Source organism: Biomphalaria glabrata, chromosome 11 (assembly GCF_947242115.1).
Source record: "Biomphalaria glabrata chromosome 11, xgBioGlab47.1, whole genome shotgun sequence".
NCBI lineage: Eukaryota > Metazoa > Mollusca > Gastropoda > Planorbidae > Biomphalaria > Biomphalaria glabrata.
The window spans coordinates 13,187,225-13,215,125 of NC_074721.1; the positions used below are offsets into that span (position 1 = coordinate 13,187,225).

The 27,901-nt window shown below is 37.3% G+C and overlaps 1 protein-coding gene across 2 annotated transcripts; it reads right to left on the reverse strand.

The window, feature by feature from the left end:
• Window positions 1-716: 716 nt before the first annotated feature.
• Window positions 717-27,901, reverse strand: LOC106074620 (homeobox protein Hox-D3-like). 2 transcript variants are annotated; one of them, XM_056004868.1, is made up of 4 exons: window positions 27,488-27,901; window positions 23,483-24,545; window positions 3,765-3,928; window positions 717-2,659 (listed from the first exon to the last, which is right to left on the reverse strand). In XM_056004868.1, the coding sequence occupies exons 2-4, from the start codon at window positions 24,510-24,512 to the stop codon at window positions 2,057-2,059; spliced, it is 1,797 nt and encodes a 598-aa protein (XP_055860843.1). In that variant the 5' UTR covers window positions 24,513-24,545; window positions 27,488-27,901; the 3' UTR covers window positions 717-2,056. The 2 variants fall into 2 exon arrangements, with proteins under 2 accessions (XP_055860843.1, XP_055860842.1); XM_056004867.1 differs by having other exon boundaries at window positions 23,483-24,568.

Consider the following 27,901-nt stretch of genomic DNA (forward strand, 5'->3'; position numbering starts at 1 on the left):
TGTGCTCAATAAGGTCCTACGGTTAAATTTGAACTTTATTTTTACTGTACAGATATATGTGTCAAGTGTCCGTGTCTGGTTCAGAATTAAACTATTACTTCTTAACACAGGACTGCAAGGGAAGACAGCGGGTGGGTTTAAACTCTTTATAATCGTAACAACGGTCCGAAACATACAGTGGCGTGCCGAGGGGAGCCGCCCCATTGCACCGGATCGTATGGGGGTGGGGGGCAAAATGGTTATCAGAACACTACGTACAATATATATGTGTATCGCTACGTTTGTTAACTTCAATGGCATCATAGCCTATATACGTTTTGCATTGCTCACTGGTGACTTTTAGTATGCAAATATGAATCATGTACACCATTGGGAGGGGGGCGAGAGGCCTCTCTGCCTAGGGCGCCTGGCACCCTCGATACGCCACTGCAAGCACACTTCCAAGCAGATGTGCTAGCTGAGAAACATTTCAAGTCTCATCGACTCCATCACGTTGTCTCCTATGTTTCTATTCAGTGTCGGAACCAAGAGAGAGGAAAGGGGAAGGGACGGCATGTACGTAATGGATGCCCCCCCCCCCCAACATAAATTTTCCCAACAAAAAAAAAATTAATTCTAAAAAAAGTAATTAAAATAAAAAAACACCCTTTTGAGTTACACAGTGCAGCCTCTGTATATGAATGGCAAGTAACTTTATTGAACCAGACATGGGTTTAAATGAAGTTAACTATGGGATGAGGTCTACTATCTAATGTAGCAAGTAGAAGATAATGTAGGTCCTGACCTTCCGAAACAAGGTGGTGACCTTTTCAACAAGATTTCAAATTTAACAAAGAGAAAACGTTATTAGGCTACGTATATTTTTTTATTTTTACTTGTGACAAGATTTCAGGCAGTTGGTCATTGCGTTGGCCTCGCAGCTCTCTCATTAATAGAAACAAATTACGTCTTTGCTTTCTAAGCGCTTGTGTTCCCTAGATGGACATCTTAGGTACTCAATAAGTAAAAGTCAATCATTTGTAGAGATATTAAACATTTTTAAAATGATTTTTTTTTTCGTTTAGCTAATTAATCATGAATAATCATCCTTTTAAATTCTTCATGATATCATCATTAGAATTTATTCTTTTTTTTTTTTTTTTTTTTTTGAACTAGGACTAGAAAAGATTAATTATAAACTACAGCTACTGAGAATCTCAATAGTTTGCATAAGTTTAGGAGAGCAAAGCCCATCTATTGCACATTTATGACGCACTGTTTCACTGAAGACACAGTGCTTTACATTTCTCACATTGTGACAAGGGTGATGGTTTTCAACCAGCGCTTTCAATAAATAAAAATGAGTTCCTAAGAAATGGGTTTCCATCCCCGTAGAGATAAGTTCTAGACCCATAGAAATGACGAATTAGACCTTTCACAGACTAGTTTCGGGTATTTTTTTTTTAATGTCGCTTTTGTTTATTAATTGCATGTTAAAATAATTGTATTGCTTTCATAAGTTGAACTTATGAACTAGTGAATGTACTAGAGATTGAATTAGAGATTCAGTGATTTAGAGAAAGGTTAAGAATATATTATTTACAAATCGAGGCAGTTTCAAAACAACCAGCGAGTATTACTAACTTCTCTGTACACATAGTTAACACATTCATACACGAAATAACAATGTTTTTCTGGCATAACCCTTCTTGGCACTTTATTTATTTAAACAAGGCTAGTCTGCTGTACAATTGATAATGAAATTCGACTGTTGGCCTCTTTCTTTTTTATATATAATGTATATACAACCTTTAGTGCATATTTGATAGACAAAAATGTATGCATTTGTTTTGTAACGTGTTCAGAAATTCAGGCCACTTAAAGTTTTTTGTTTTGTTTTGTCTTTTTGACATATTTCTGGGCTTATATGACCTCTTGGCTTATATGACCTCTTGACTTGTATGACCTGTGGGCTTATGCGATCTGTGGGCTTATGTGGACATTGTCAATCTGCAAGCAGTCGAGGTTAGTCGAGCAATATGTGAAGAAACTCCATCAATAGAAAAATGATTCGAATTCAGCCAATCTTTAGCTCTGCTTTACAAAGGGAGCGATCGTGCGAAGTCAAGGGTGTGTCTAAGTGCGCTGAAATGGGATGCAACCCTGGAATGGCGGGGCAGTAGCAGGCGTTGTCGCCGCCGGAAATGTTCGACAGGAACGATTTGTCACTGAAAGGCAGCGGGGGTCTTAGACTCTGTCCATGGAGACCCAGGGGAAATGGCGGGGCGGCGAAAGGCGGCGTCATCCCCGGAGATCCACCGGCCAATCTCTGAGACTGTTTGTGCTGGGCCGTGAAGCTGCTCATCAGCTCTTGTCGAAGGAGCTCCTGCTTCTGTTGCTCGTGTTTCAAGAGCGAAGTGGGCGACATGCTGAGCACCGTCGGATGAAAGGCGGAGGGCACTCTGGGCTGATGCTGGAAAGACGGGGGCTGACTCGGAGAGAATCCAGGGAGTCCCACTGGGTGTGCTGGAAGAGCAGACGAGCCAGGGAGACCGTAGGGATAGGAAGCAGCGGCGGCAGCGAGATAGGCGTACAGGTGCGGGTCTGGTGGAATGCCGTAGGGCCAAGCAATCGCCATCCTTTGCCGTTTATCTTTCATTCGACGATTTTGAAACCAAACCTGAAGATTAAAAAATAAAGTAGCAATGAATAACTCATGACGTTTGCAAGTAACTTACACTTAGTTACGACTTATTACAAGTTATCTGTGATAAGGCTTGTCTTCGAGTCGCAGGCTACACACTGAGTGCAATATATTATGTGGTTCAAGTTATCTAATTGACATCTAAATCTTAACGTTCTATCCTATTCCGGTTTCATAACATAAAGTTTCATTTAAATATTTTGTTTATCTTTTTTTTTTCAATTAGGATTGTATAAATGTATTATGTGTACATATGTAATAATTATAGCTAAACTATTTGCAAAATGTCTTCATCTTCCTCTTTACTTTCTTAGAAAAATGTTCAAAACCATTCATGAACATTCAGATATTTATTTCATTTGTAAATGTAAGAATGAAAATAAAAAGAAATAAAAATAATGGTCACATTTGCAGTAGGCCCAACGGATACTGGGGTGTTTGATTAGAAGTTCTTTAATTCTCTCATTAATCGTGTATAAAAACGTAAAGGTCGTAGAGGTTATATAAATGCTAAAAGCTAAAAAGAAAATGTTAAAAGCATTGAATTTGTAGCATTGAAATAGCGATACATAAAATTCGCTGAGATCTCAACATGCCATTGGAGATTTTCCTTCATGGGTAGGCCTAGTAAGTCCATATATATAACATGCTTCTTGGTGTAGCCAAAGAACAGGACAAAAAAATGGTTGTTAATCTATGTGTTTTTTAAAGTTATATGATTATGTTTGTGCACTTTTTAGCATTGTAGAATCAAATTGTCTAAGCATTTATATTTGTAGATTTTAGTCATTTGGCGGCATTGAAGTTTAATTTAGCTTCCTTGACCTTGTTTAGTTTATCGTGAAACTATCCAATAGAAACGAAGCAAGACACATTTTGTTATTTCCTAGTAGAATTATATGTCAGCATATCTTCAGAGCCAGTTAAAGCGTATACAATCAGAAGACAATGCAAAGGCGTTTTGTTTAAAACTGTATATAAACACTGTCTTCTAAAGCGCCTTTCTTAACTGAGACTTTACCATAGAAGCTAAGAAACAGATGGCACCGATTTTGCTAGACCAATAATTTCTAATCTTCACCTTGATAGTGCTCTCCGGTAAGTTCATGGAGGCCGCCAGTTCGCATCTCTTGGGACGGGAAATGTAATTCTCTTTGGCGAACTCTTTCTCCAGCCTGGCTATTTGCTCTTTGCTGAATGCTGTCCTGTAACGTCTGACTTGGCTGTTGTAGTCTGTTGGGGAATCTAAGAAAGCAACAAAGGAAAACTAGAGTAAAGAATTCAGACATAAGTGTGTTTCACTACTTATTATTGCATAGTAACCATCTAGTATAAATACGAAATTTAAAATTGAAATGAATTCTGAGACTCTCATCATCTTGCTATGTCATGCTATAAATCAGAATGGAAAAGAAATAAATACGAACACTAACAAGTAAATTATAAAAACAAATTTAAAAAAAAAAAACAACTAAGATTATATTGAGGCAAATTGCATCAATTATTTTGAATCAATCATGTAATTCATTGTTAATAGATCAAATCTATCAATAATGATTTTTGCCACTGGAAATATTGTTATTAATTGTTTTTTGTTTAGCACAACTGTGATGCTTATAGCATGAACTGATTGGAGTATATCATTTCTTGCTTTGAGCAAATGTTTCTAAAACTAAAAACCTATTTTGTATTTTTTAAGGGTTGCTGAAGTCTGAATTCGAACCCAGGGTCTCGAATATCCAGTGTTATCCTGTAGTGATTAGAAAGTCGTTGAAGTCCTTTAATAATATTTTTTGTGTGTTATTATTAGTTTCAAATTTTTACAGAACGACCTAATTATCTACACAATGCTTATCTTTCCTTAGCCTAGTCCATTCTGTATACAAAACAAATTTAATTACTGTCATTGATTTCCTTTTTTTTAATATATAGATTATGTTGTTATCGAAAAAGAATAATTGTGCAAATTTTCAACGCAATCCAAGAATTGGAAGTGGGAGAAATAAGGTGCAGAAGATTCAGACAGACCCAGTTGATAGGCGCTGTGTAAAATGTTAGAAAATCTTAGAGTTAGTTCATTTCTCCAATACATTGAACGTAACGTGTAGGACTTGGGAAAATGTAGTTCCTCTCTTGCATGTCCCTCCAAAACAATCCAGTTTTGTTTTTGTTTTGGCACAAATGGCGATAAACTCTTTCTCTCTCTCTCTTTCTCTTTTTGTCTCTCTCTTTCTCTCATACACACATTAACTGTGCTTTAAATATTATATTCATCACTTTCCCCACCACTGGACTAGGATCGAGCGTATTTAAAAACTGCGCACCGAAATGTTGTATTAATAGCCACGGAACCTGTACGATCAATAAAGTTGTGTCTAGTTCGTGTCTTGAGCACATAAGAATGCCCGAGCGTGAGACCGGTTTCCGACCAATTAACGCCGTGACTCTATCCTTCCCTAGTCTCTGTAGTTACTGGGTTTTTTTTTTCTTCTTTTCTCAGTCTACGCGTTCCATTCTTTCCATTGCTAATGTTCAGAGATGTTTTAACAGAAGCTTCAGGCTTCATTAAACTTCCGAATACAAGATAATCGTTGCCTTGAGTGCGTGCCTCCTTTTGTCGGCCCCCTACATAATCGGATATAACCACGACAGTTTTCTTAACCGTTCCTTACAACCCAACCCCCTAAACCCACATACCCTAACCCTATCGCTTAAAGAGCAAAACACCTTATTGCAAAAGAGAGGATTTTAGGGCACCGTCAAAAGTTGCAACCCCCCTCCTTCTCTCCTATTTTTTCAATCACAAACTGAGGATATACTAATTCAAACAACAAAGGCCAGGTACGTTACGAAGTAGATCTAGATACTAAAGGCTAGTCATGCGGAAAGGCGCAGTCCAGGTGCGAGCATAGGCCCCTATCATTATGACGAACGCTATTGACTTCACGGGCCATTCCGTTGAATACCCAAATCAAGAGAGGCTTTATTTGTCGTAAGGGGATGTTATCCTTAGTATTCAAGTAAACTGCATTATAGCCTCCCCTTTTGATGCCCTTTAAGAAATAATCTTTTTAACCAAATGAAATGTTACACACTAAGTTTACTAAATAAAGAAAAAAGACGTGATTGATGAATGCTATGAAATAGAACAGTGCTAAAAGAGACGTCCTATAGTAGTTTACCGGTCCTTTAATGACAGTTGTATTACACTAATAACTAGAGAAAAACGACATAAACCTATAAGATGAGGTCTTTGTCGTGCCAGGAAACAGTATCCCCTTTTGAAATATGAGACATCCGCTATACTTACTTATATATATCTTTTATTTACGGTGGTATCTCTAATCGCAGGGATATGAGATGTCTAGGAAATAGGAAGGGCGAAGACGTTTTGTAATTTTGTCTGACTTTGTAGCACTTGTGCTTTGTAGCTAAACAAATAAAATTGTTAAATTGTTGGTTTTGTTGTACTTCCAATCACATAGAGGCGACTGCAATGCACTTACTGGAAAGCAGGTCCATGACAGAAAAGTAATATGAAGTTTTACAAAGCTACACAACGCAAATGCTCTGATAAAAATAATAATAATAATACTAAATAGGCTTGTCTTCGAGTCCGAAGATTAATGAGGAATGTGGTATTTCCCGTGGCTACGCAGCCCCAGCTGTGACCTACATATTTTGCCACATCTTGCGCTGGCATAACCATTGTCTGCCGGTGGTTGATTTAGATTTTCTTTTCACCGTCTATGTCTGTCCTCGGCAGCAGATTTTCTTTTGGCTCAAATGTGTATTTCGCGGTCTTAGTAAGTCTCATCTTGCTTTAACTGACATAGAAGAGAGCACCTAGCTGCCAGTGGCTTCAGAACGAGACAGTTGGAGGTCACTTACAATATCCAATAGTATGCTAGGAATTCTAGTATTGATGAAGAACCAACAGAATTTATCTTTCAAAATAGAATTATTTTATTTTCAAAATAAAATCATGCACATTACTTCTTGTAATAGCACACAATATAATTTATATCCAATCATAAAATCGTAATAGTAGTCTTAGCATGACACTTTAAACTTATTGACGTTATTTGTAAGGAATACCCCCTGAAATAAGCCCGTCTCTTCTATTTATAGTTTAGATTTATGCAATTTTTCTGATACAAAAGATTGAAATTAAATTCTTTTATGTTTTATAAAGTATAAATGTAAAATACAGCGTGTCTTCTTTCGTTTTATAATTTAAACTTGAATTTATTTGTTCCTAAATTGAAGTTGGCAGGTCAATTATGTAAATTAGAAAGATTAGTGGCCTAACAGTCTTCCTTGAGTTACACCTGAGTTAACTGTTCTTGGTGTTGATTTAGAATCATTTAGTACTAAAGTTTGTTCTCTTACTATCATGAAGTCCAGAATTTAATTAGTGTAATAAAACAACAATGTCAAAATAGTTTCATTTGAAGCAAGCTAAGGTGGTGAACTTTGTCAAATGTCTGGTACAATGGAATCTGTTTGTTTATTATTATCTAAGTATTTTGAAAAGTCATCAATTTGACTTAGTTGAGTTTCACATGAACTTTATTTCCTAAAGCCATGTTGGTATGGGGTAGGGACATTTTGCTGGTCTAAGAGGTTTATATTATGCGTTCTAATATTTTATATGTGATACTGGTGAGTGATAATGATAGAGGAGTGACAGTTTCTTTCCAGTTCCTCGACACTCTACCAAAACAATTGTAACATTCATATATCTGTTTACAGCCAAATTCAGATACTAGTATCCACACCAGAACGCTTTGATCGAAAGAACAAAACGACATTATAAAACTAGTCAGGTGACTAATTGCGACCAGCAAACTGACTAATTACCAAACCATTTAGTCGCAAGATCAACACAGTGATAAAAGTCATAAAGATACTAAAACGGGTGGATCAATAAAGTCCTGGAATAGCTTAGACATAAGTGTGCCCTCCCCCCTCCCGTTTCGTATACCCGAAAGGCTTCAGGTCATGTGACGCCCCAATATCCAAAGAGCCTCTCGGCGTTACAGCGCCAAAACTTCCAACAAAAAACCGGTACAAAGGAAAAAATTAACGCTCGTTACAATGTTTGGGGGGAGACCAAATCCAAGCCTCTTGATGTTCATATTGTTAGGTAGTAAAGGGACAGTAAACTACAGTCATTTGTTGCGTGGATAATTGCTTAAGGTTAAGGTTCGGAGCAAGAACGACCGAATCACAATAGACTCAAGGAAGGGAAGCTAAACATTAAGGATGGCAGGAGATCTCGCTCTACAGATTTATTGCTTTTTGTTCAGAATTCATCATGTAGACTGGAGATAAAAGAACAAAATGTGCCGGACGTTGTGTCCTACAGGCATTCATCTTTCATGGTCTTGAAGTCTCTAGGGAGTAATCTTATAAGTAATTCTGCCTAGCGTCCAGCTCAAATACTCCCTAATGTTAATCGTTTCTTTTACTCACGTAAAATCCTGCACTTAACAAGAAAAACTTTGGAAGTTTTGTGTCATGTCTTTAACCGAGCAATGCTTCTCAGCCTCAACGTGGTGCACGGCTGGAAACGGTGGTTAGAGAAGACTTGACTAATAGAGAAGCAAAACAGAGGCCCCGTTGTGGGTCTGAGTCCATTGCACTGGCATGGGTGGAAGAAAGCTCCAACAAACAAGTCACTATCCAGTATCCTCAAGGGGCCGTTTATATGGTGGACACTTGCACCGTTAACCGTTAATGTATTACACAGAAGGAATATTGGGGAAGTTACCCACAGCAGGGCAGTCTTTGGCCTGGCTTCTAAGTGTCTTGGCTTACGAACCATAGGTAATGCTAATAGGGATGTAAAAATGTACATCCGTTTGGATCTTTCCCAGACATACGTTTGTTAAGACATGCAGATGGAGGCAAGTTTCCTTAGGCACTAGAGTTCCAAGATTCTTAGACATAGCAATTACAAAGTAAAATTGTCATGTCAATGACGGCGTGAAACTCAAGTCAGTTGAACCAGGCATTCGATGAAAGGATAGATGTTTCAAATTGATTTTGTATAGCGCAATCGTCGTGCTATAGCATGCCCAGTGTGCTGTGGTCCAGTCTAGTTTGTGGACATGTAAGGGAGGGGGGGGTGCATCTGGGAGAAGGTTTCCGTCCTGCCTTTAGGAGGCGCTCAGCAAATCAGCTCGAGTCGGGATTCGAATTCGAGCCAAGTGGTCTAGGCCACTCAGACACACAGTCCACAAAAAGCGCATTTGGTGATCGTAAGAATGATTCCAAAAAGTCGCGCTATAAGTGCAAAGGTCAAATTCATCCTAACTTGAGTAGCGATTTTATCCCTATATCAAACCTGTTGAGAATTACTGGACGTTCTAACATCAGGGGGGTTCCATCCTCCCCCTGACCACTATTTGCTGTATACTTCGTATTCTCGTATTCTTAGCGTTCTCCAATTTCTATCTATATATAAAACATCTATGCATTAAAAAAAAAATCGCCCTCACTATCTATCAGACACGGGATTAAGACAATAGTTGCTCATGTGTAAATATACAAGATTTCTCTTATTTTCGTGCATCGCTTGCACTTTAGTACTAAACAAACTACATTGTTACTGTGGCATTCTATACGTCTTGGGAGACGATCTTTTCCCTTTGCAACAAACTATAAACACTATCTGCATATATTGTAATGAAACATCTTAAGAATCAGTCTTAGTCATACGAAAGCAATACGACAGCCCTAGATTCAGTACTAAAGGAAATGGGAAGGGGGGGTGCATTTGTTATAATTCTTCTCCGCCTCCTTATTTTTTTCTCACTCTCCGTTGCCCCCCCCCCCCCCTCATCTCCGTTTTTTTTTCCCGCCGCAAACGTGGTCGGGGGTGGTCGTCTTGAAAAGATACATCAAAGAAAACGCCTGATGTGATTAGAAGAGAGGATATGAAACGATTATGGTCTCCGGGTTTTATGGCTCAATCTCAGTCATAAAAAAAAGTGGTAAGTGATCTGTATCCAAAGGGTTTAGCTGTGCTGGGGGCGAGGAGGAAAGCTGTGGTGGGAGAATAGACCGGGGTGGGGGTGGGGGGGTCGCCGCGGTTGTCATCAAGGCTAGATTTCATTGGATAATTAGTACTGCATATGAACGTTTCAAGGCGCTGTAAGAGCGATAATGATTGGCTGATAATGGGAGTACGTTGCGTCATGGGTCTTTGACGAGGTCATTTTTGTTTTCTCCTTGTCGGTTAACTTATGGGAGTGAAATGGACCTCACTTCGTGGTCCAGTGGTCATTTGTTGTCTGGTCATTCAAAACTCAACCGCCGACAACTAATTTCTTTAAACCGATGGGGCGTCGGTCCCATTAAGAATTAACCTGACCGCGAGGTGGACAATAAAAAGAAACTTGAGATACGCGTAGTTAGCAGAGTGACCAGCGGTCAGTCACTTGAAGTTGTCATCAAATCATCAGGTGATTCAATCCAATTTTATTTTATAACTTTTTTTTTCTAAACACTTAGTCGTTTAAATGTTATCCGCCCAATGGCAGACTAGCTGACCAGAAGAAAGTGCAAGTGAAGCTTTAGTTTCGATATTAGTATTTGAAATAGGAATAGTGATACTCTAAAGATGTGAACAATGAGCACAGTCTGACTTTCTATGTCCACCATAATGGGCGCTATCTAATTTCCCAAGTCCACTCTTCGCCTTCAAATTATTGTCTTCTTTGTGGCACGAGCATAATATAAGTTCCCCTTTCGACCTTGCGATCTAAAGGGCTGATGATGTCAAGGTCATCAGATTCTGTGGCCCACGTTTATCGAAGGTGTCATGTGGCCAACACAACGACCAACTGCAATTTTCCCAAATAATGTCCCTCAAGAGGTACCCAAAGATCCTGAAATTCAAAATCCCAGTCTTCACCAGAATTCGAACCGTGAAGCACCGGTTCGGAAACCAAGCGCTTTACCGCTCAGCCACCGCGCCTCCTAATGGGCTTATTGGTTTCATTGCATTGTTCAAAAGTCATATCCATCCCATCCATCCCAGGGGCGCTGCAGCCAATGGAGTGCTCTGGTCTGCTTCAGCACATCCTTCCATTCAGTTCTCATCCTGGGCCTTTCACCTCCACGCCCAAACCCAAAGCTGTTGTAGATCTGGTTCAAAAGTCATAGTTTCAATATAATCATGTTACTTCAACTTACACTATTTAGCTACCCGTCGACATGGAAGCGTCTTGTTTATTTTCTTTGTTATCGCTTTCATATAGCATGCTATGTGCACAATGACCTAATCTCTTTCATGGACCAGTGTGGGGAGGGGTATCTGGGAGAAGGTTTCAGTCCTGCATTTAGGCGCTTAGCAGACACAGCTAAGTTCGAGTCGGGTTTCGAACTTGAGCCACATTGATAGGTAGCCAAGCGGTTTAAGCCTCTCAGCCTTACATCCCACATCCCTTTGCTAAAAATAGATTTTAAAAAAATCGTCAGATTGTTCTTAATGGTATCTCCGGAGAAATGAATTTTGAATCACTTCAACTATTGATTCAATTCCTTTTGACAAAGCTAATATCAACTCACTCCGTCTGTCTGTCTGGTACACATTTTGTCACGTTAGTTCTCCCACTTCCTTTTTTTTTAAATTATTATTATGGCTTTTATAAAGCGCTACATTCATGCTTATAGCATGCTCAGAGCGCTTTGGTCCAATATCAGTTGTGGACCAGTTGGAGGGGGGGGGGTATCTAGGAGTTTTTTCCGTGCTGCCTTTAGGCGCTCAGTAAGCACAACTCTTATATCTTATATTATGCAGACGTTAGTTCAAAATAGAAGATGATTACGTCCGATTAATCATGGTCGGGAGTCGAACCTCGAGCCCCCTTCATAAGTAGCTAAGCCAAGCCAAGTTCAAGCGCACTTAGCCTTTCGACCACGCTTTCCACCTATTCTCGGATCAATTTGACAATAAGCACAATTATTCATTGGCCCTAACAACAATTGAATCAATCAAAAAGTTAACCAATTAATTCATTAGTGGTATTTAATTAATTGTGTTTGATACAGAAAAAGGGAATCTTACATAATTGAAATATATGTATATGGATGTAAATGTGCAGTTCTTTTCCCTTGTATACGCTCCTTTTTTTTTTTTAAAGGATTTTTGTACTTCTCAAAACGAACCGATTGATCACCACGGCACTAAATGAAACATTTTGTTGTTTCTAGTCTAAATGCTGGCCACTTTTTTTTCTTTATTCATTATATTATTTGTTTCTTTATAGACAAGTTAAATGTCCTTCGGAGAACAATATTGATGCGTCGCGATCGTAAATAGTGATTAAAATGTTCCCCCTTGCAGCCCTGGTCGCGATACATATGATCGGAGTGGTCCTTTAATGTCCCCCAAATAGCTAATCCCCGCCAATTCATTAGAACCCTCCACTGCAAATTGCCTTTGATGGCGTCACGATATACGGTAAACATCTCCGGACGGCCTCGCTTGATACTCATTTAGTGCTAATTTGTCAGCTCCACGCATCAATAAAATATAGAGAAAAAAAAGGTTACCCCCCTTATTTTATATTAGATTTTTTTTTGTTGCTTCCCTTTGTTATCCTTTGTTCCTTTCTCTTCTTAGTTTTTTATTACTCTGTGAATATAGCCTGGAGGAGAAACCTAGACACAGAGACCAATAGGTGGAGAAATAGCTGGCCAAGAGGTGTGGAGGGGGGTCAGTCAATGGTGGAACAGGGGTCAGTAATGATAGCCATTACAGTTACATTTAATTATAAAAAATCATTTTTTTTAAATACTTTTTAAAAAAAGCTTATTCGAAGTGTAGCTGTATCATTTAGTTTGCATCAGTCATGTAATTAAATTTGTAATAGATCTAGATCGACAACGATGAATCTGTGCGATTAGAAACATTTTAACCAATTGTTTTTGTTTAGCGCTATGTCATGCTTATAACTTTCCCAATACGCTATGATCCTATCTGGATCATTTGGGAAAACATCAGTTTCTTACATTTACATAAAAAATAATATATAATAGGATAAGGACCTGAATTCGATCTCATGGCTCACGTCGCATAAAGCCGACATGATAACCACTCTGCTAGTGAGTTGCTTATGACTAAAGAAAATTGTATACACAAACATAAAATAAGGCGAGATTACTTTAAGTCTCCTACAAGTGTGACAAACAATGTACAAATCTAAGCTGATTGATGATCACGTTAAATAGTCATTTGTTTTAATGAGTTTTGGTTGAAACAAATGGATGAAGAAAAGTGGAAGTTTACTGAAGATCTAAATGTTTAAGATGTAGAAGAAAGGACATTGTATTGAACACCGTATATAGCAAGACTGGCAATGTCACACTCACTGTCTCGCCCTCTCCTCTCATTCTCTCAATGTGCAATTGTATCAAGTACAAAAACAGATGTTGGGTGATTAGATTATAATCGCTAGAGCAAGTTAAAATCTAGACTTTATCAAAATGGCCATGTAAATCAATAACAATCACGGCTGCAAATCAGCTCTTGAATGCCAGGTGCTCTATCGCAACGATTTTGGAAGATTTTCACGATTAGTGTGAATCTCAGAGATCTGCTTTACATTTATTTAAAATGTAAGATCGTGTCTATATTCTTTGAACAGCACAGAACAAGAAGAGAAAGAGATGTGGAGAAATGGGCGATGTGGGGGCGGTCTAAGGTACCCTAAAGAAGATGTAAAAAAAAAGATGAAACTCGGGAGACCTTTTGAAATGATGAAGTAAGCAATGTCAAGGACGCTAAATAAAAAAACATTGTTTTGCCACTAATTTTTTCAATGATCTTCGAATCGAATCTGCTTACCACGAGTTCATTGCTTGATTATTTTACAATATATCATAGAGTTTCGCTACTGTGTTGGAGCGAATCTGTAATGCTTCCTTCATATTAATATTATTTTGTGCTAGAAACTAAAAGGCTTAGATATGTGATTCCTTGGGATCTTGGACTCTTCACCAAGACTGGAATTTTGAATTTTAGGATTTTTAGGGTATCTGACATTAGTTATATATTTATATCCCTCTGTCTCTCTCCCTCTCGCTCTCTCTCCCTCTTGCTCTCTCTCCCTCTTGCTCTCTCTCCCTATCATTCCCTATCTCTCTTTCTTACCCTCTCTCTCTCCCTTGTTCTCTCTCGCTTTCTCTCTTTCTGCCTCCCTCTCTGTCACTCTCCCAGAGAGTTCCAATGGTTGCGTGAACTAACAGGCGATACAGAGACTTCAGAAAGAACGTGTCTTCCAATCGTAACACCTGTGATCGTGACATTATCAACACAGCGTACTAGCCGCCCCCCCCCCTCACACCTTCCCTCTCTCCGGGGGGGGGGGGGGGTCGTCCTCTTCTCATGTCATTCTGATACCAAAGCCTGCCCTTACCCTCCCTCCTATGACCTTATCACCATTAGTTATTAGCTCGTCTCTTCATCGTCACCAAACACACGACACACAGAATAAAGCCAAAGAGATACACAAGAAATATCAATCTAGCTTTGATTGGAGAGGGGCCCTCACTCAGTTCACCTGCCTTATATTAATCGTGTTTGATATTTGCACTGGGTCTCTCTCTATCTCTCTCTCTCTCTCTCTCTCTCTCTCTTTCTGAATCTATCAGGCGAATTAAATTTAAGGTTATGGGGCGTTCACGCAAGGCGTGTCTGGGTGATATTTTTTTTCCTCGGCCAACGCAAACAAGCGAGAGAAACATACTAGACGTTTTCTACCCTAAGAATGTCAACACAGAAATTAATTGCTCTATACAAAAGCGTGCGAAGCTTATTTCTTTCTCCGCAGCAACTACTCCATGGATGTACCACGTCGTAGATATCACACTTACTCCAAGATTAGCTTAAGATAGGCTAAAATTAATTCCCTTTCGTGGCATTATTACCACAGAGCTTAACAGATATACACGGGCCTACCAAGGCATAGGGGAAAGAACTTAAGGGATAACGGACATTCATGCCCTTGAGTGATAAAGGACATCCATTCCCTTAAGTGATAAAGAACATCCATTCCCTTGAGTGATAAAGGACATCCATTCCCTTGAATGATAAAGGACATCCATTTCCTTGAGTGATAAAGGACATCCATTCCCTTGAGTGATAAAGGACATCCATTTCCTTGAGTGATAAAGGACATCCATTCCCTTGAATGATAAAGGACATCCATTCCCTTGAGTGATAAAGGACATCCATTCCCTTGAATGATAAAGGACATCTATTCCCTTGAGTGATAAAGGACATCCATTCCCTTAAGTGATAAAGGACACCCATTCCCTTGAGTGATAAAGGGCATCCAATCCCTTGAGTGATAAGGGACATCCATTTCCTTGAGTGATAAAGGACATCCATTTCCTTGAGTGATAAAGGACATCCATTCCCTTGAGTGATAAAGGACATCCATTCCCTTGAATGATAAAGGACATCCATTTCCTTAAGTGATAAAGGACATCCATTCCCTTGAGTGATAAAGGACATCCATTTCCTTGAGTGATAAAGGACATCCATTCCCTTGAATGATAAAGGACATCCATTCCCTTGAGTGATAAAGGACATCCATTCCCTTGAATGATAAAGGACATCCATTCCCTTAAGTGATAAAGGACATCTATTCCCTTGAGTGATAAGGGACATCCATTCCCTTAAGTGATAAAGGACACCTATTCCCTTGAGTGATAAAGGGCATCCAATCCCTTGAGTGATAAAGGACATCCATTTCCTTGAGTGATAAAGGACATCCATTCCCTTGAATGATAAAGGACATCCATTTCCTTGAGTGATAAAGGACATCCATTCCCTTGAATGATAAAGGACATCCATTCCCTTGAGTGATAAAGGACATCCATTCCCTTGAATGATAAAGGACATCCATTCCTTTGAATGAAAAAGGACATCCATTTCTTTGAGTGATAAAGGAAATACATTCTCTTGGGTGATAGCAAACATCCATTCCCTTGATTGTCAGGCCACAATCCTGAGCTTGCGATCCTCACTGAAGTTGGCAAATTCAAATGCTGCATTTTTTATCAAATAAAGATTTGAAAAAGCTGTGGAATTCAGTCATGTGATCAGTACAAACATTAAAATTGTGTTGACGATGTTTTTAATGTTTATTATAAATTATTTGTTTGCTGTTTTTAGAATGTTTCTTTAACGTTATCTTACAAAAACAAAATTAGTCGTGTCAACGTTTCCCAAACTGTTTGTCGTGGCTCCTTAAAAAAAAAGGGGGAAAGGCGGACGCGAAGGTGTTTAATTTATATTATAAGAGACAATCTGGTGTGTCTGCATTGAACTTGTGAATCCTTATTGAATAGTAATCAAGTAAAAATGTAATTATTAACAATGTTTCAAAATTTTAATTAAGTTAAGGGTCGACTCAAAACATTATTATTATTTAAGAAAACAATTCAATACTTCTACGATAATCCGATTCTGCAGGATTTTTTTTTTTACGTCTTAGCGGTCACATTTCTCCGGCTTTCATTGTGTTAGCGATTTTGGCTTGACAAAAAACCTGCCCGCTACAAGTCACCTTGCTCAACACGTTTATCACACCCATCACAAACATATGTCCGCTGTATGTACATCGAATGTTCCTCTCATTTCAGTATAGGCACACACCGTGTCCGGATTACAGCACGTTCCCGGATCCTATAAAGGAATAAAGAGAACACTGACATAAATCTTCTAGGTGTGTGTTGCAGGTCAAAATGTGAGAATCACTGATGTGTAGTGCCGATGTGCCAAACACTATGAACAAAAAAAAATCCTATGGAGTTCAGCGTGCTACAAACACTACGACTAGCAAAATTTGTCAACCAAACGATCATAAATAAAAACAAAGTTGTTCTCAAAGATTTACACACAAACTCAACCTAAACACGAACTCACTTTCAAATTACATTCACTGACCCCGAATCAACCAAAGGAAGACAATTTTCACCATAAGCAGACTTTGTAGAAGAAAATAAGGATTTGTTGACTTTTTAGCGTCTCCCGAAAGTAGAAAAACCACTATTAGTTTTGTGTAATCTGTATGTTTGTCCTATTTTACCATATTTTGTGGTGACATGTTTTTTTTTTTTTTTTTTGTGAAAGCAAACCTTTTAATTTTTCAAAATAATTATGCAAGCCGTTAGTTGTTTTTTCTCTTTACATAAAAAGACACGGTTTTATTGTTTGTTAATAAATTTAAACTGTACCAAACCCCCATTGGTATATTACGCATGTAATTGAAGTTATTCAAGGTTTGTTTTATTCTCATAAAAAATATATATAACTGAAAATGGACAAGCAACCGAGCTTATGTATATTGCTAATTTATTATTTTATCCTTATTATAATGCTATCATGAGCAAATAGTTATAATTTTACACTAGTCAGGATATAGTTATATTGAATGGAAACAGAATTCACCATTTCATAGTGTTTACTCAGATTCGTACATTTGGTACAGCGGTACCACCTTGTGACTTATGAATAGAAGTTTTCTTGATTTACCCTAGGTCTCAAAGTTGTCTGTGCCTTCTCTTGTTAAATATCCGAGACCTACTATACAAATATCATTTTTATTATTACAACCATAAAAATGCGATGTGGAAACTTACAATTGTGTAGGATACATGAAGTGTTTCGTTTTCTGATTTTGTTTTCAGTATTATATAATTACTGAGAGATTGTTTTAATGAAGTTTAAAGAACTATCCATCATCTCAGCCACCATCAATAGTTTCATTTGCGTTCAAGAAAAATGTGTTTATGCTAAATTATAGAATTCTAGAGAAAGATCCTTTCAACGGAATCGTGTTACTATAGAAGGCTTCTAGGTATCACCTTCAAAGACCACATAAAAAATGAAAAGACTAAAAACAGGATCACACAAAGGTAATTGGCCTCCACGAGGACCTTTTGACAGTCAGAAAACGCAAATATAAAACTGCTTGGCCATAGCACAGGAACCCCAGGGCTAGCAAAGGTCCACCTGCAGGGAACAGAACCAGGAAAAAGAAGAAAAGGCAGACAGGGAAAACATTAAATAAACGGACGGGCCAGTCATTGAAAGAGATTCTAGTCAAGGAGAGAGACAAAGGAATGGAGAAAAACGGTCGACAGATTATGTGCGGTGCCCCAACAGTCCAACAGGCTACAGGATAAGGTGAAGATGAATTACATTCACTTGTGCATCCAAAAACTTATCCATCTTAAAGAGATAACTAATAAAATAACCATGTGATAGTTGTCTACCTTGTGAATTATGTTGTTTATATATCTCTTTTTTGTGTTTAATTATACATTCCATACAAACAAAACCTACTAAAATATTTAACGGCATAACACTAAAATTTATGTATAATAGGATTTGGAATAAAAATGTTTAAATACAATTTATTTTAGTTTTATTCGTTCGTATAAATGCCGAAGGTCATCATGGTATAATTACAATAAACAATAAAAGGTGTCCACTGAAAATAATATTTAATTTTTTGTAACGCAGTACACTTACATTATACATATATAGGTCACAGTAGATAAATGTCTATGAACTAATTGTTCGAACCTTTAAACAAAAAAAAATGTATAGGCCTAAAGTAAGTAAGAATGTGTGTGTGTGTGTTGAATAAATACTGGATAAAAAAGGGTTCAGTATAATATGGACTTGCGCATAAACTAGGATTAAAATATCATTTTAGTGAAAAAAAAAAGCGAAACTTCGATTAGATCTCATAGTAGAGCACTATGACTATATTTAGTAATTTAACTCCGGTCCCACTATGGGAATAGCCAAATATGAATTTCAGCTATTTGTCTATTTAGATAAAAACGGGGCCAGGTAAATTTTATTTACGTAATTTTATTTTTACGCTGTTGTTGTTTTTTTTTTATATTTTTATTTTATTTCATTTGAGGCCACCAAATGAATTCGCCTCGGGCCTCCAATTACCCAAGGCCGGCCCTGATCACAGTATCCAATAAGAAAGACCAAACACAAAGAAAAGAAAAGAAAAGAAAGAACACTTAATGCCAATTTTTAAAATGGTTTTAATTCACTTCTTGGCAAGGTAAGAAAACATGTGTTTTGGGGCGCCATTACGCGTGGGGCGGCCTTCGTGCTATGTTGAGATGAAATGTCATTAATCTAGCTCGTAATTAACTTGACACCATACATGTCAGTCTGCTTGAAGACTTCCATTAAAGTGGCAAATAAACTGCTTGGAAAGTGCGTTACTGTATTGTGACAGTAGGGTTGTTGTTTATATTACAGTTTTAAAGTTGCCTGTGGTCTTGCAAAATGTTTTTTCCGACATCCAAGCCTGGGAAATGGAAGCTGGATTTTGATTGCTCGCCTCAACCCCCCCCCCCCCCCACCTCCGGTGGCATAAAGCCGTGAATGAGCACGCAGACGAAAAAGAATCACCTGTGTTCCAGTGTATCACTTGGTCCCTAGCCTTCATCTTTCACGTCTTAGAGTGAGTATAGATAAGTCACAAAGATTGTGATAGTACACTCGTATAGTCACAAAGATTGTGATAGTACACTCGTATAGTCACAAAGATTGTGATAGTACACTCGTATAGTCACAAAGATTGTGATAGTACACTCGTATAGTCACAAAGATTGCGATAGTACACTCGTATAGTCACAAAGATTGTGATAGTACACTCGTATAGTCACAAAGATTGTGATAGTACACTCGTATAGTTACAAAGATTATGATAGTACACTCCTATAGTTACAAAGATTGTGATAGTACATTCGTATAGTCATAAAGATTAGGATAGTACACTCGTATAGTCACAAAGATTGTGATAGTACACTCGTATAGTTACAAAAATTGTGATAGTACATTCGTATAGTTACAAAGATTGTGATAGTACATTCGTATAGTCATAAAGATTGTGATAGTACACTCGTATAGTCACAAAGATTGCGATAGTACACTCGTATAGCTAGAATTGAACAGGTGACAATAACATTTTCAAACGACTTTTAAAAATACATATGTGACAAAAACTCCTCAAAAAAAACAACAACACTGTAGCCTTCTCTCTCTTGCTCTTCTTAATTTTACTAGATGCTTCACCCCTCCCCCTCCAAAAAAAAAAACAAAAAAAAACGAGGTTACAAAGACAGTTTGTGTGGAAACACAAAATTAAAATCGGCCCCCGAAGTGGTCCACCCAGGCAGGAAAAAATGCAGGTTTCAATATTTTCAGAAAGAACATCAGAATGAAATTCTATCAAAGGCAGATGACAGAGAAGAATGGAGAAAGACGGTTGACAGATCATGTGTGGTGCCACAAAAGTCCAGCAGACAAAAGGATAGGTGAAAGTGAATGTGAGGTTAGATGTGAACCTGGCCTAACCGATGTCTTAAAATGAGTATCTAATTGATCTAATTGTTTTGTAAAGGGTCAATCTCTTATTCAAAGCCTCAAGAAAAAAACATTTCAGTAAAAAAAAATTTTAAAAAATCCTTTAATTTTGTGTTCATTTGTACTATGTAACCCCTGCAGTTCACGCGATAATATGAAAAACTGCTTATTAATTGTTGTTCTAAATTATGTCCAACTTGTTTGCATAGTAAATAGATTTTTTTCTCTTTAAAAAAAACAACATTTTTGTAAATGTAGTATTAAATATGACAGAACTTACATAACTTAGCAATACAATTGTAAAAATAATATTTTTTAATCAAAAATCTAAAACCATTTGCATAAAAGTGTTATATAAAAAATGGTAAATAGTCATCCCTCTTACTAAAAAGCCTCCAGTGTTTGTTACTATTAATAGTGATTAGTTGTAAAAATGGTGTATTTTTATGAAAAAAAAACTGCTTCCAAAATTAATATAAAAAATTAGATTTTTCGCTTTCAGAGAAGAAAAAAGTAGCCGTTGCATTAGAACTTTGAATGATCTAAAATATCATGATGTCCGATTTTCATTTTCTCTTCTAGTTTCTGAGATCTAAACGGGACGGACGGACAGACAGGCCACACAAAACTAATAGCGTCTTTTTTTCCCTTTAGGGTACACAATCGTATGCTGTATAAGAATAAATAAACAAAAAAGATGGCTACAATATTAACCAACAAGTTGATCATCTTATCAAAGTATCCCGATGTGTTCAAAATGACCACATAAGCCTAGTTAGATCTAGTTAAGTAACTTAGGTCATTATTTCATTTGTTTCTTAATCTATCCTGACTGCTTATTTTATATATATATATATATATATATATATATATATATATATATATATATATATATATATATATATATATATATATATATATTTCCAAGCAGTGCATCATCCAGTAGTAAGCCCTTCTTGATGAAGAAGAAACCAAATATTGCAGAATGAATCTTACATAATTTTGTGGACACATTAAATCACTTTAAAGAATAATTAAAGATCTAAATTGTAGGCATATTTTACTCTATTCATTTCCTTATGTCAAGTAACAAAGTATAACCATTTTTTAAAAAAAAAGGTGGGGGGGGGGGCTTAAAAATATGAAGAGTTAAGACTCAGGCTTAAAAAAAAAAAGAAACAAGACATTAATAAGACATTCTTTGAAACGAGATTAACAACATTCTAGATGAAGTACACAAGAAGGTCAGCTGCAAGCGTAACCTGGTCTGGAATATTTCATACAGCGTTTAGTGCACAATCTGTTGTTGTTTTTTTTTAAAACTACACATAAACTGTTTTATTAGTTCTCATATTTATTTATTTATTTTATCCTCGCTCTCTGGCTCACATTCTAATGAGAAGTCACCCCATAAGAGTTGATGTTTTGTTTTATAAATAAAGGCAACTGGGATCACCTGTTCTCTTCTGGCAAAAGTACAGTGTACTATAAAGAAAATGTCAATTGTTTTGTATGAAATGATTTTGTGTGTGTGTCATTAGGACAAAAAGAGCTTGACATAGTGTGGACATACAATGAGAAGAAAAAGAAATACAGTAGACCAGCGTATTCCACGAAGTAGTAGGCCATCAAGTGAACTCAACTCTCTACAAATAAGCAAAGTGCTCCGCTAAATACTCAGAAGGTACGAACGTTTTCGTTAGGGAACAAATTTGTGAAACACTGTAGTAGACTCTTGATAATCCGACACACTAAGTAGTTCGACGTAGCCACGATGTATACATCCGCTGCACATGCATGCTTGAATGTTGAAAGAAATTCCAGCAAAAGTCACGTGACAGTTTGCTTCGATAGAAACAAAAGATTATTACAGATTGTAAATTCACGTGAGTAAATTTATATAATTAATGCCTACTCGAGAACGTACATTTTGAGTATGCAGGTCAGGCTCAAATATGTTAATTATGTTATATTTAGTACAGTATGTGCAAGATGAAATCATGTTCTCCCTTTCCCGTCTATTGTTTATTTTATACCCTTGAAAGATCATTTTATTACATCATAAATATGGAGGGTTTTTTTGTTTTGTTTTGTTTTTCATATGGGTCTCCGGTTCTTTGAGGTACAGATGGCCTTTGGTAAGCCAACGTTTTTTGGTAGTCCGACACTCCCGCGGTCCCGTCGCTCTAGCAAGGGTAACCTGTGTACATCCAAACTAAGAAAGATGTCAAGGGAAAACATTGGAAGCTCTGAACTGTGACCCCATAAGTGACGTGGAAGGCTGGAAAACAAATCGAACATGGGGGGAGATCGGTAAACCAAGAAACGGGGATGGCGGGATGGACATGGTTGAGGCCCTCCTTACTCACCAGTCTAGTACTGAAATAGACTCAAGAGTCTCTTACAATAATTGGCTTTGGTGGATGTCACTCTTTTATTCATACGTACCTCAAATTGTAAGTAAGCGCTTACATGTTTTAAATTTAGAATGTAAACTGTCTTACTTTGATCAAACAAAATTGACTATACCAAAAAGTAATAAAAGGGATCGAACCCACGGCGTTTGCTTTAATAGCGCGACGCTTTATTGGTAAATTATGTTTGCTAAAATTAGCTTGAAATAAATGATTAAATTTTTTATTACTTTTTGAGTTTTTGTCTTGTGTCTTTTTCTTACCAGCTTCTACCATTTGATTACCTCCCTTAGATCATGAAGAGAGTTTAAGCTAATAATGAGAATTTATGAAAATGTTGTACTTAGGAATCGAATTTAAATATCATCTCTCTGAAATTATATTAAGCAAAACTTCCTTTAGATAACTGATAAATGCGAACAACTCCTATCGACATAACAAAATGTTCAAATTTCTCTGGTATTTCAGAAATGAAATGTTAATTTAAAAAATAGAAAAAATGTTTCTGTGCATTTTGTTTTAAATTACAATATTTTTCAATAGGAGTTATATTGTAGGGTTTGTTTTCCTTTTTTAAAAAAAATAAAAAAATGTGACGGACACTATACAGGTGTTAACTATACGCCACAGAGATATAGAAAAGTATATTACTGTACAAATACGGCAGTAATACACTTATTACGGAAATTTCATAAAACAAAAAGTATATCAGTCCAAAAGACAGCGAGCAATGGAGAAGGACGGTCAACAGATCTTATGTGGTGCCCCAACGGTCCAACAGACTAAGGGAGATGAAGGTGATATCTGTCCTGTTTGAGCTTGCTGTATTTGTTGTTTTGTTGTTTTTTTTTGCAATCATTATTGTTGTTGTTCTTGTATTATTTATTTTCTTGTTAGAAATAGAATAGATAATACTATATTATGAAGATATTTAGTTCTATTAATATAACGGCTTACCTCTGTGGTCGTGGGTAGGGGACCCTGGCGGGGAGCCGCTATTGGACGAGACGTAGGACATGTCCTCCTCTTTGTCCTGACCCAATTTCTCAGGGGTCATCACACTCCTGCTCTTAGACGATCGTTCGTGGTAGGAAGAACTACTGAAGTGAGATGTGTCATTGGCAGGAGTCAGTGGCCTCTGTTTGCTCAGGGGCGGAGACGGAGAATTTGGTGAAGTGGACGAAGATCGAGCTGTCAGCGACATGTTGGGAATGTAGGTTGGCGCCGTTTCCTGAAGACGTTTTGGGGATGTTTGAGACGAAATTTGATAGGGGTTAGGAGGCGCTTGAAAAGTCAAGGGATAAGGCCTCACAAGCCTCAACGCCTCCTCATATGTCACCTGACTTGAGCATCCGCCCGTACCGTTCATTCCCCCGATGTAACTTCCGGTACTTTGTGATTCGTGAGTCTGTTGACGCTCCCCTTTGACGGGATGTCTTTCCGGAACTAGTCCCGACGGGAAGCCAGGGATTTCCGGCGCTCTTGGCGAAATGGGCGACAATACTGAAGGCGGAGACATCGAAGACGACGAATTTTGCCGACTGAGAAAGAACAGGTGCTCGTAGTGGCGTCTGTAGAACAGATCCATCAACGCCTGGTGCTGCTGCTGCTCCTGGGAACGTAAGGCATCCTCGCGATCTTTCATCGCCTGCTCGTACCGTTCTCTTTCCAGGGATAGTTTCCTCTCTTCGTCATAGTCTTTCACCAGTGGCCTTTCACTCACAACGTGCCCCTGAAGGAGGTTTCTGGCAGCATCAGACCCTGAAGAAATCTCAGCAAAGCTGTCACTATTTCGATTTTTACCAGTTCCACTCTTTGATGACTGGCGTTCTACTAGCGGTGATCTAGAACGCGTTGTACATTCTTTGTCATTGTCTTGAAGCCTACTTTGTGTCTCGGGGGTGTCCTCTTCCGAGTCGGAAATGTCGTCGATGTTCACATCTTGCTCCTTATCGTCACATTCGTGATATCTGTCATCTCCCATCATTTCGTCGATGTAAGCCGATGTGGATTCAATGGGCTGCATGTGAACAAGAAGGTGAACTTTGAAGAGAGAGGAAAACGTAAACTATAGAGTCCATAACTTAGGAATGAGAATTTAAGGGGGCAAAATGATGATAAATTAAAGTGAATTTATTGTCTGGGGAGGGGAGGGAAGTTGTGTTCGTAAAAAAATGGGCTAGCTTAAAGTTAGATAAAATTAATTATTTTGTAATTATTAGGTTTATGTGTGTACAGTATAATTCTAGAAATGATGTTTAAAATTTAAAACTATTTTTTATTTTATAAGTATGATATTAAAGTCCTTGCACGTACGAGTGACTAGTGAGTTCTGAGGTGGGCCTAAGCCTACTTACTATTTGTGAGTTCTAAGGTGGGCCTAAGTCTACTTACTATTGTGAGTTCTGAGGTGGGCCTAAGTCTACTTCCTATTTGTGAGTTCTGAGGTGGGCCTAAGTCTACTTACTATTTGTGAGTTCTGAGGTGGGCCTAAGTCTACTTACTATTTGTGAGTTCTGAGGTGGGCCTAAGCCTACTTACTATTTGTGAGTTCTGAGGTGGGCCTAAGTCTACTTACTATAGGCCTATTGTATATTGTTCTGTTTACATATTACATTATTAGTCTTATCTATTGTTTATCTAATTGAGCCTACTATTTGCCTTATGCATGGCTTTTAGTGAAGAATAAAAAAAAAGCCTACAAGAATGAAAGAATTAAGTTAATAATAAAGTTCATGTGGTCAACAAAAAGCAACAAGAAATGAAATAAGATTCAGAACATTGTTGGATTACATTTTAAATTATTAGCTAGTCAGTTTAACACACGAATCTCCTGTAACAAGATCTAGATTCTTTTGTCTAACAATTAAAATAAATTACAATTTTTCAAAACGTTTTTCAACTAGAGAATTTTGTTTGACAATTCCTCTTATTAGATTACAAACTCGTCATTGGTTCGGGGAAAACAACGGACCATTAGACACGGATCTCAAAAAAGACTCTAACAAATTTTCTAGAAATATGTATAGCTTCAAGAAAAAAATTACTAGCTCATTTGCCACACGGGGGAAAGACGGGTTTGACCATCCTGATTTTTCAAAATAATATCTTAAAATTAAATTTGTTCTGGAGATCTAGACAATGTATGTCTTGAACTCAAGTCATCGGAAACTCCTGATTATAATCAGAAAAAAGTTATACAAACAGAACATATGGTCATTTATTATAGAGAATCAGTCTTGACTACTATCTTTTTATGTTTCTAAGCCTGGATATATATCAACCAACTAGAATCTTCTAGATATTACATCTCTAACTAGATCTAGTATTCTAGTCTAGACTATTGTCTTGTTATGTTTCAATGTCTAGATTTCTATTACCTAAGTCGAATCTTGTGTACCATATCTTTAAATAGATCCAGTATTATATTGTAGACTCAAGACTAATGTCTTTTAATGTTACCATGTCTGAATCTATATCACCAACTAGAATTTTATAACCTCAGAGTAGATTTTAACCAGGATTTTTTTTTTCGGGTAATGGGGGGGGGGGGCAATCGTTACGGGGTCAGTCATCGCTATTAAAAAAGGTCACCAGCTTCACAAAGGAGGAATTGTCTTTTTTTTTAATTATTTATTTTTTGTTATGCTAGCCACTTGTTTTGAAGGAAAGTCTGTAACACATAATAGTTTCAATGTTTTCTGAATCTGAAATCGTACACACAGTGTTACAGAAACGTTTTCTATGGGCTATTAATTATAAGAATGTAAACTCCTTTGACTTGTTTATATCAAACAATAAATGTCTCGATAGTGTCATAAACATAGAAATATATATCGACTGATCAATAATGTACATCTCTCTATGCTCTCTAAAACGTCAGGACCTTTAAGGATATTGGGACTTTTCTCTTCGCCCAATACAAAAATGTGTGAGCTTTAGTTTAAATCAAATAAATACAATTCCTAGATTTATGATAGATATAGACCTAGGTCTATACTATACACTTTGCAGGATTTACCTATAGGAAACGTTGGCTCCCTAAGCACTCCCAAAATAGTTCATGGGATTTCTTTCAATCACTTTGAAGAATGAGCTACAGAAAAGTTGTATTATGTTGATTACTTGGGGCTCCATTCTAAAACAGCTCAGGGTCTTGTGAAGTATAATTCCGATACTTCCTATACATTCTTTCCAATTCTATTACTGTGTGTGTGTGTGTGTATTTGTTTGTTTTCTTTATGACATCCGGAAAAAAATCGTGAAATATTATTGCGGACGTTTAAACATCTTATCTTATAAAATACAGACGTCACTTCAAAAAAGAAGATGATTACGTCTTACGCGTGCCCCTAGGACAATTTAGTCATGCATAGTAATATGTAATCTTTTTAAAATAACGTCTGCGTTTTGTAAGATAAAGATTCAGAGACGGATTTAACAGTGCACTGGGCCCCGGCCGAGTGTAATACGCAATTTGTTTAAAATCTAACATTCATTACCAGAAAAATTATCGCTTCATAAATTGTATAAAGGAAATACAGTCTTTAAAAAAATGTTCCTGTTTTAATGGCGTGTATAATACAAAATCTATGAAGATTAACATTTGAGCTTTTTAAGAATCAACTGGGGGGGGGGGAATGATGTCAAGCTATAGTTTTATAACGGGGAGATGCAATACAGTTGATGAAGAAATAAAACTGACATCAAAATAAAAAGAGAAGGATCGAAAGTAAAGAGCTAGCTTTAACCTGGTAGAATTAAGCTTAAATTACTAAAGACACAACTTTAATCGGCTTTTCAACGCCATATTTGTTTACAAAAAAATAATATTTTGATCAGTATCTCTTACGAACGAGGTGCTAAAATTTTACTTAAGACAATAAGAATTAGATCTAAGTATAAATCGTGGTACGAAATATTGATCAACATGACTGCATTAAAGTCACACAAAAAAGTTACCTTGTGTAGAAAGCAACTATTTATTGTAGAGTAGAATCTTTGCTCTGCACCAGCAACACATCCTAGTCCTTGTTGTTGTTATGTTGTATCTTTATTCCCCCGTGTGTTGCACTGAATCTGAAACAATCAACACATCTCAAAGTTTCGTATACATTTTATTTTAACCAAGACTTGGGGGTGATGTCGTCAAATCCCAAAATTAGCCAGAAAATGGAAACATTGCACACATAGGCTACACAGTCGGATGAAGGTTGGTGAACGGTGCTTAGAAAATATATACAGGGCAAGCAAGCTCCCAGGACTACACACGGATCTACATAGACTCATTCAATGGTCCTAACACTCGGCGAAATGTCACGTTAAAACATTGCACTGTTAACTGTGTGTAGACCGGAGAAGGACGAATTGAAGAGA

Bases quoted from the DNA above. Each gene is read 5' to 3' on its own strand.
- LOC106074620 (XM_056004867.1), bottom strand. From the start codon at position 24,551: ATGCAGCCCATTGAATCCACATCGGCTTACATCGACGAAATGATGGGA. The intron at 3,929-23,482 runs GTAAGCCGTTAT...TTGCTTTCTTAG, and splicing joins CCCTACCCACGACCACAGAG to ATTCCCCAACAGACTACAAC. The intron at 2,660-3,764 runs GTGAAGATTAGA...TTTAATCTTCAG, and splicing joins TACCGGAGAGCACTATCAAG to GTTTGGTTTCAAAATCGTCG.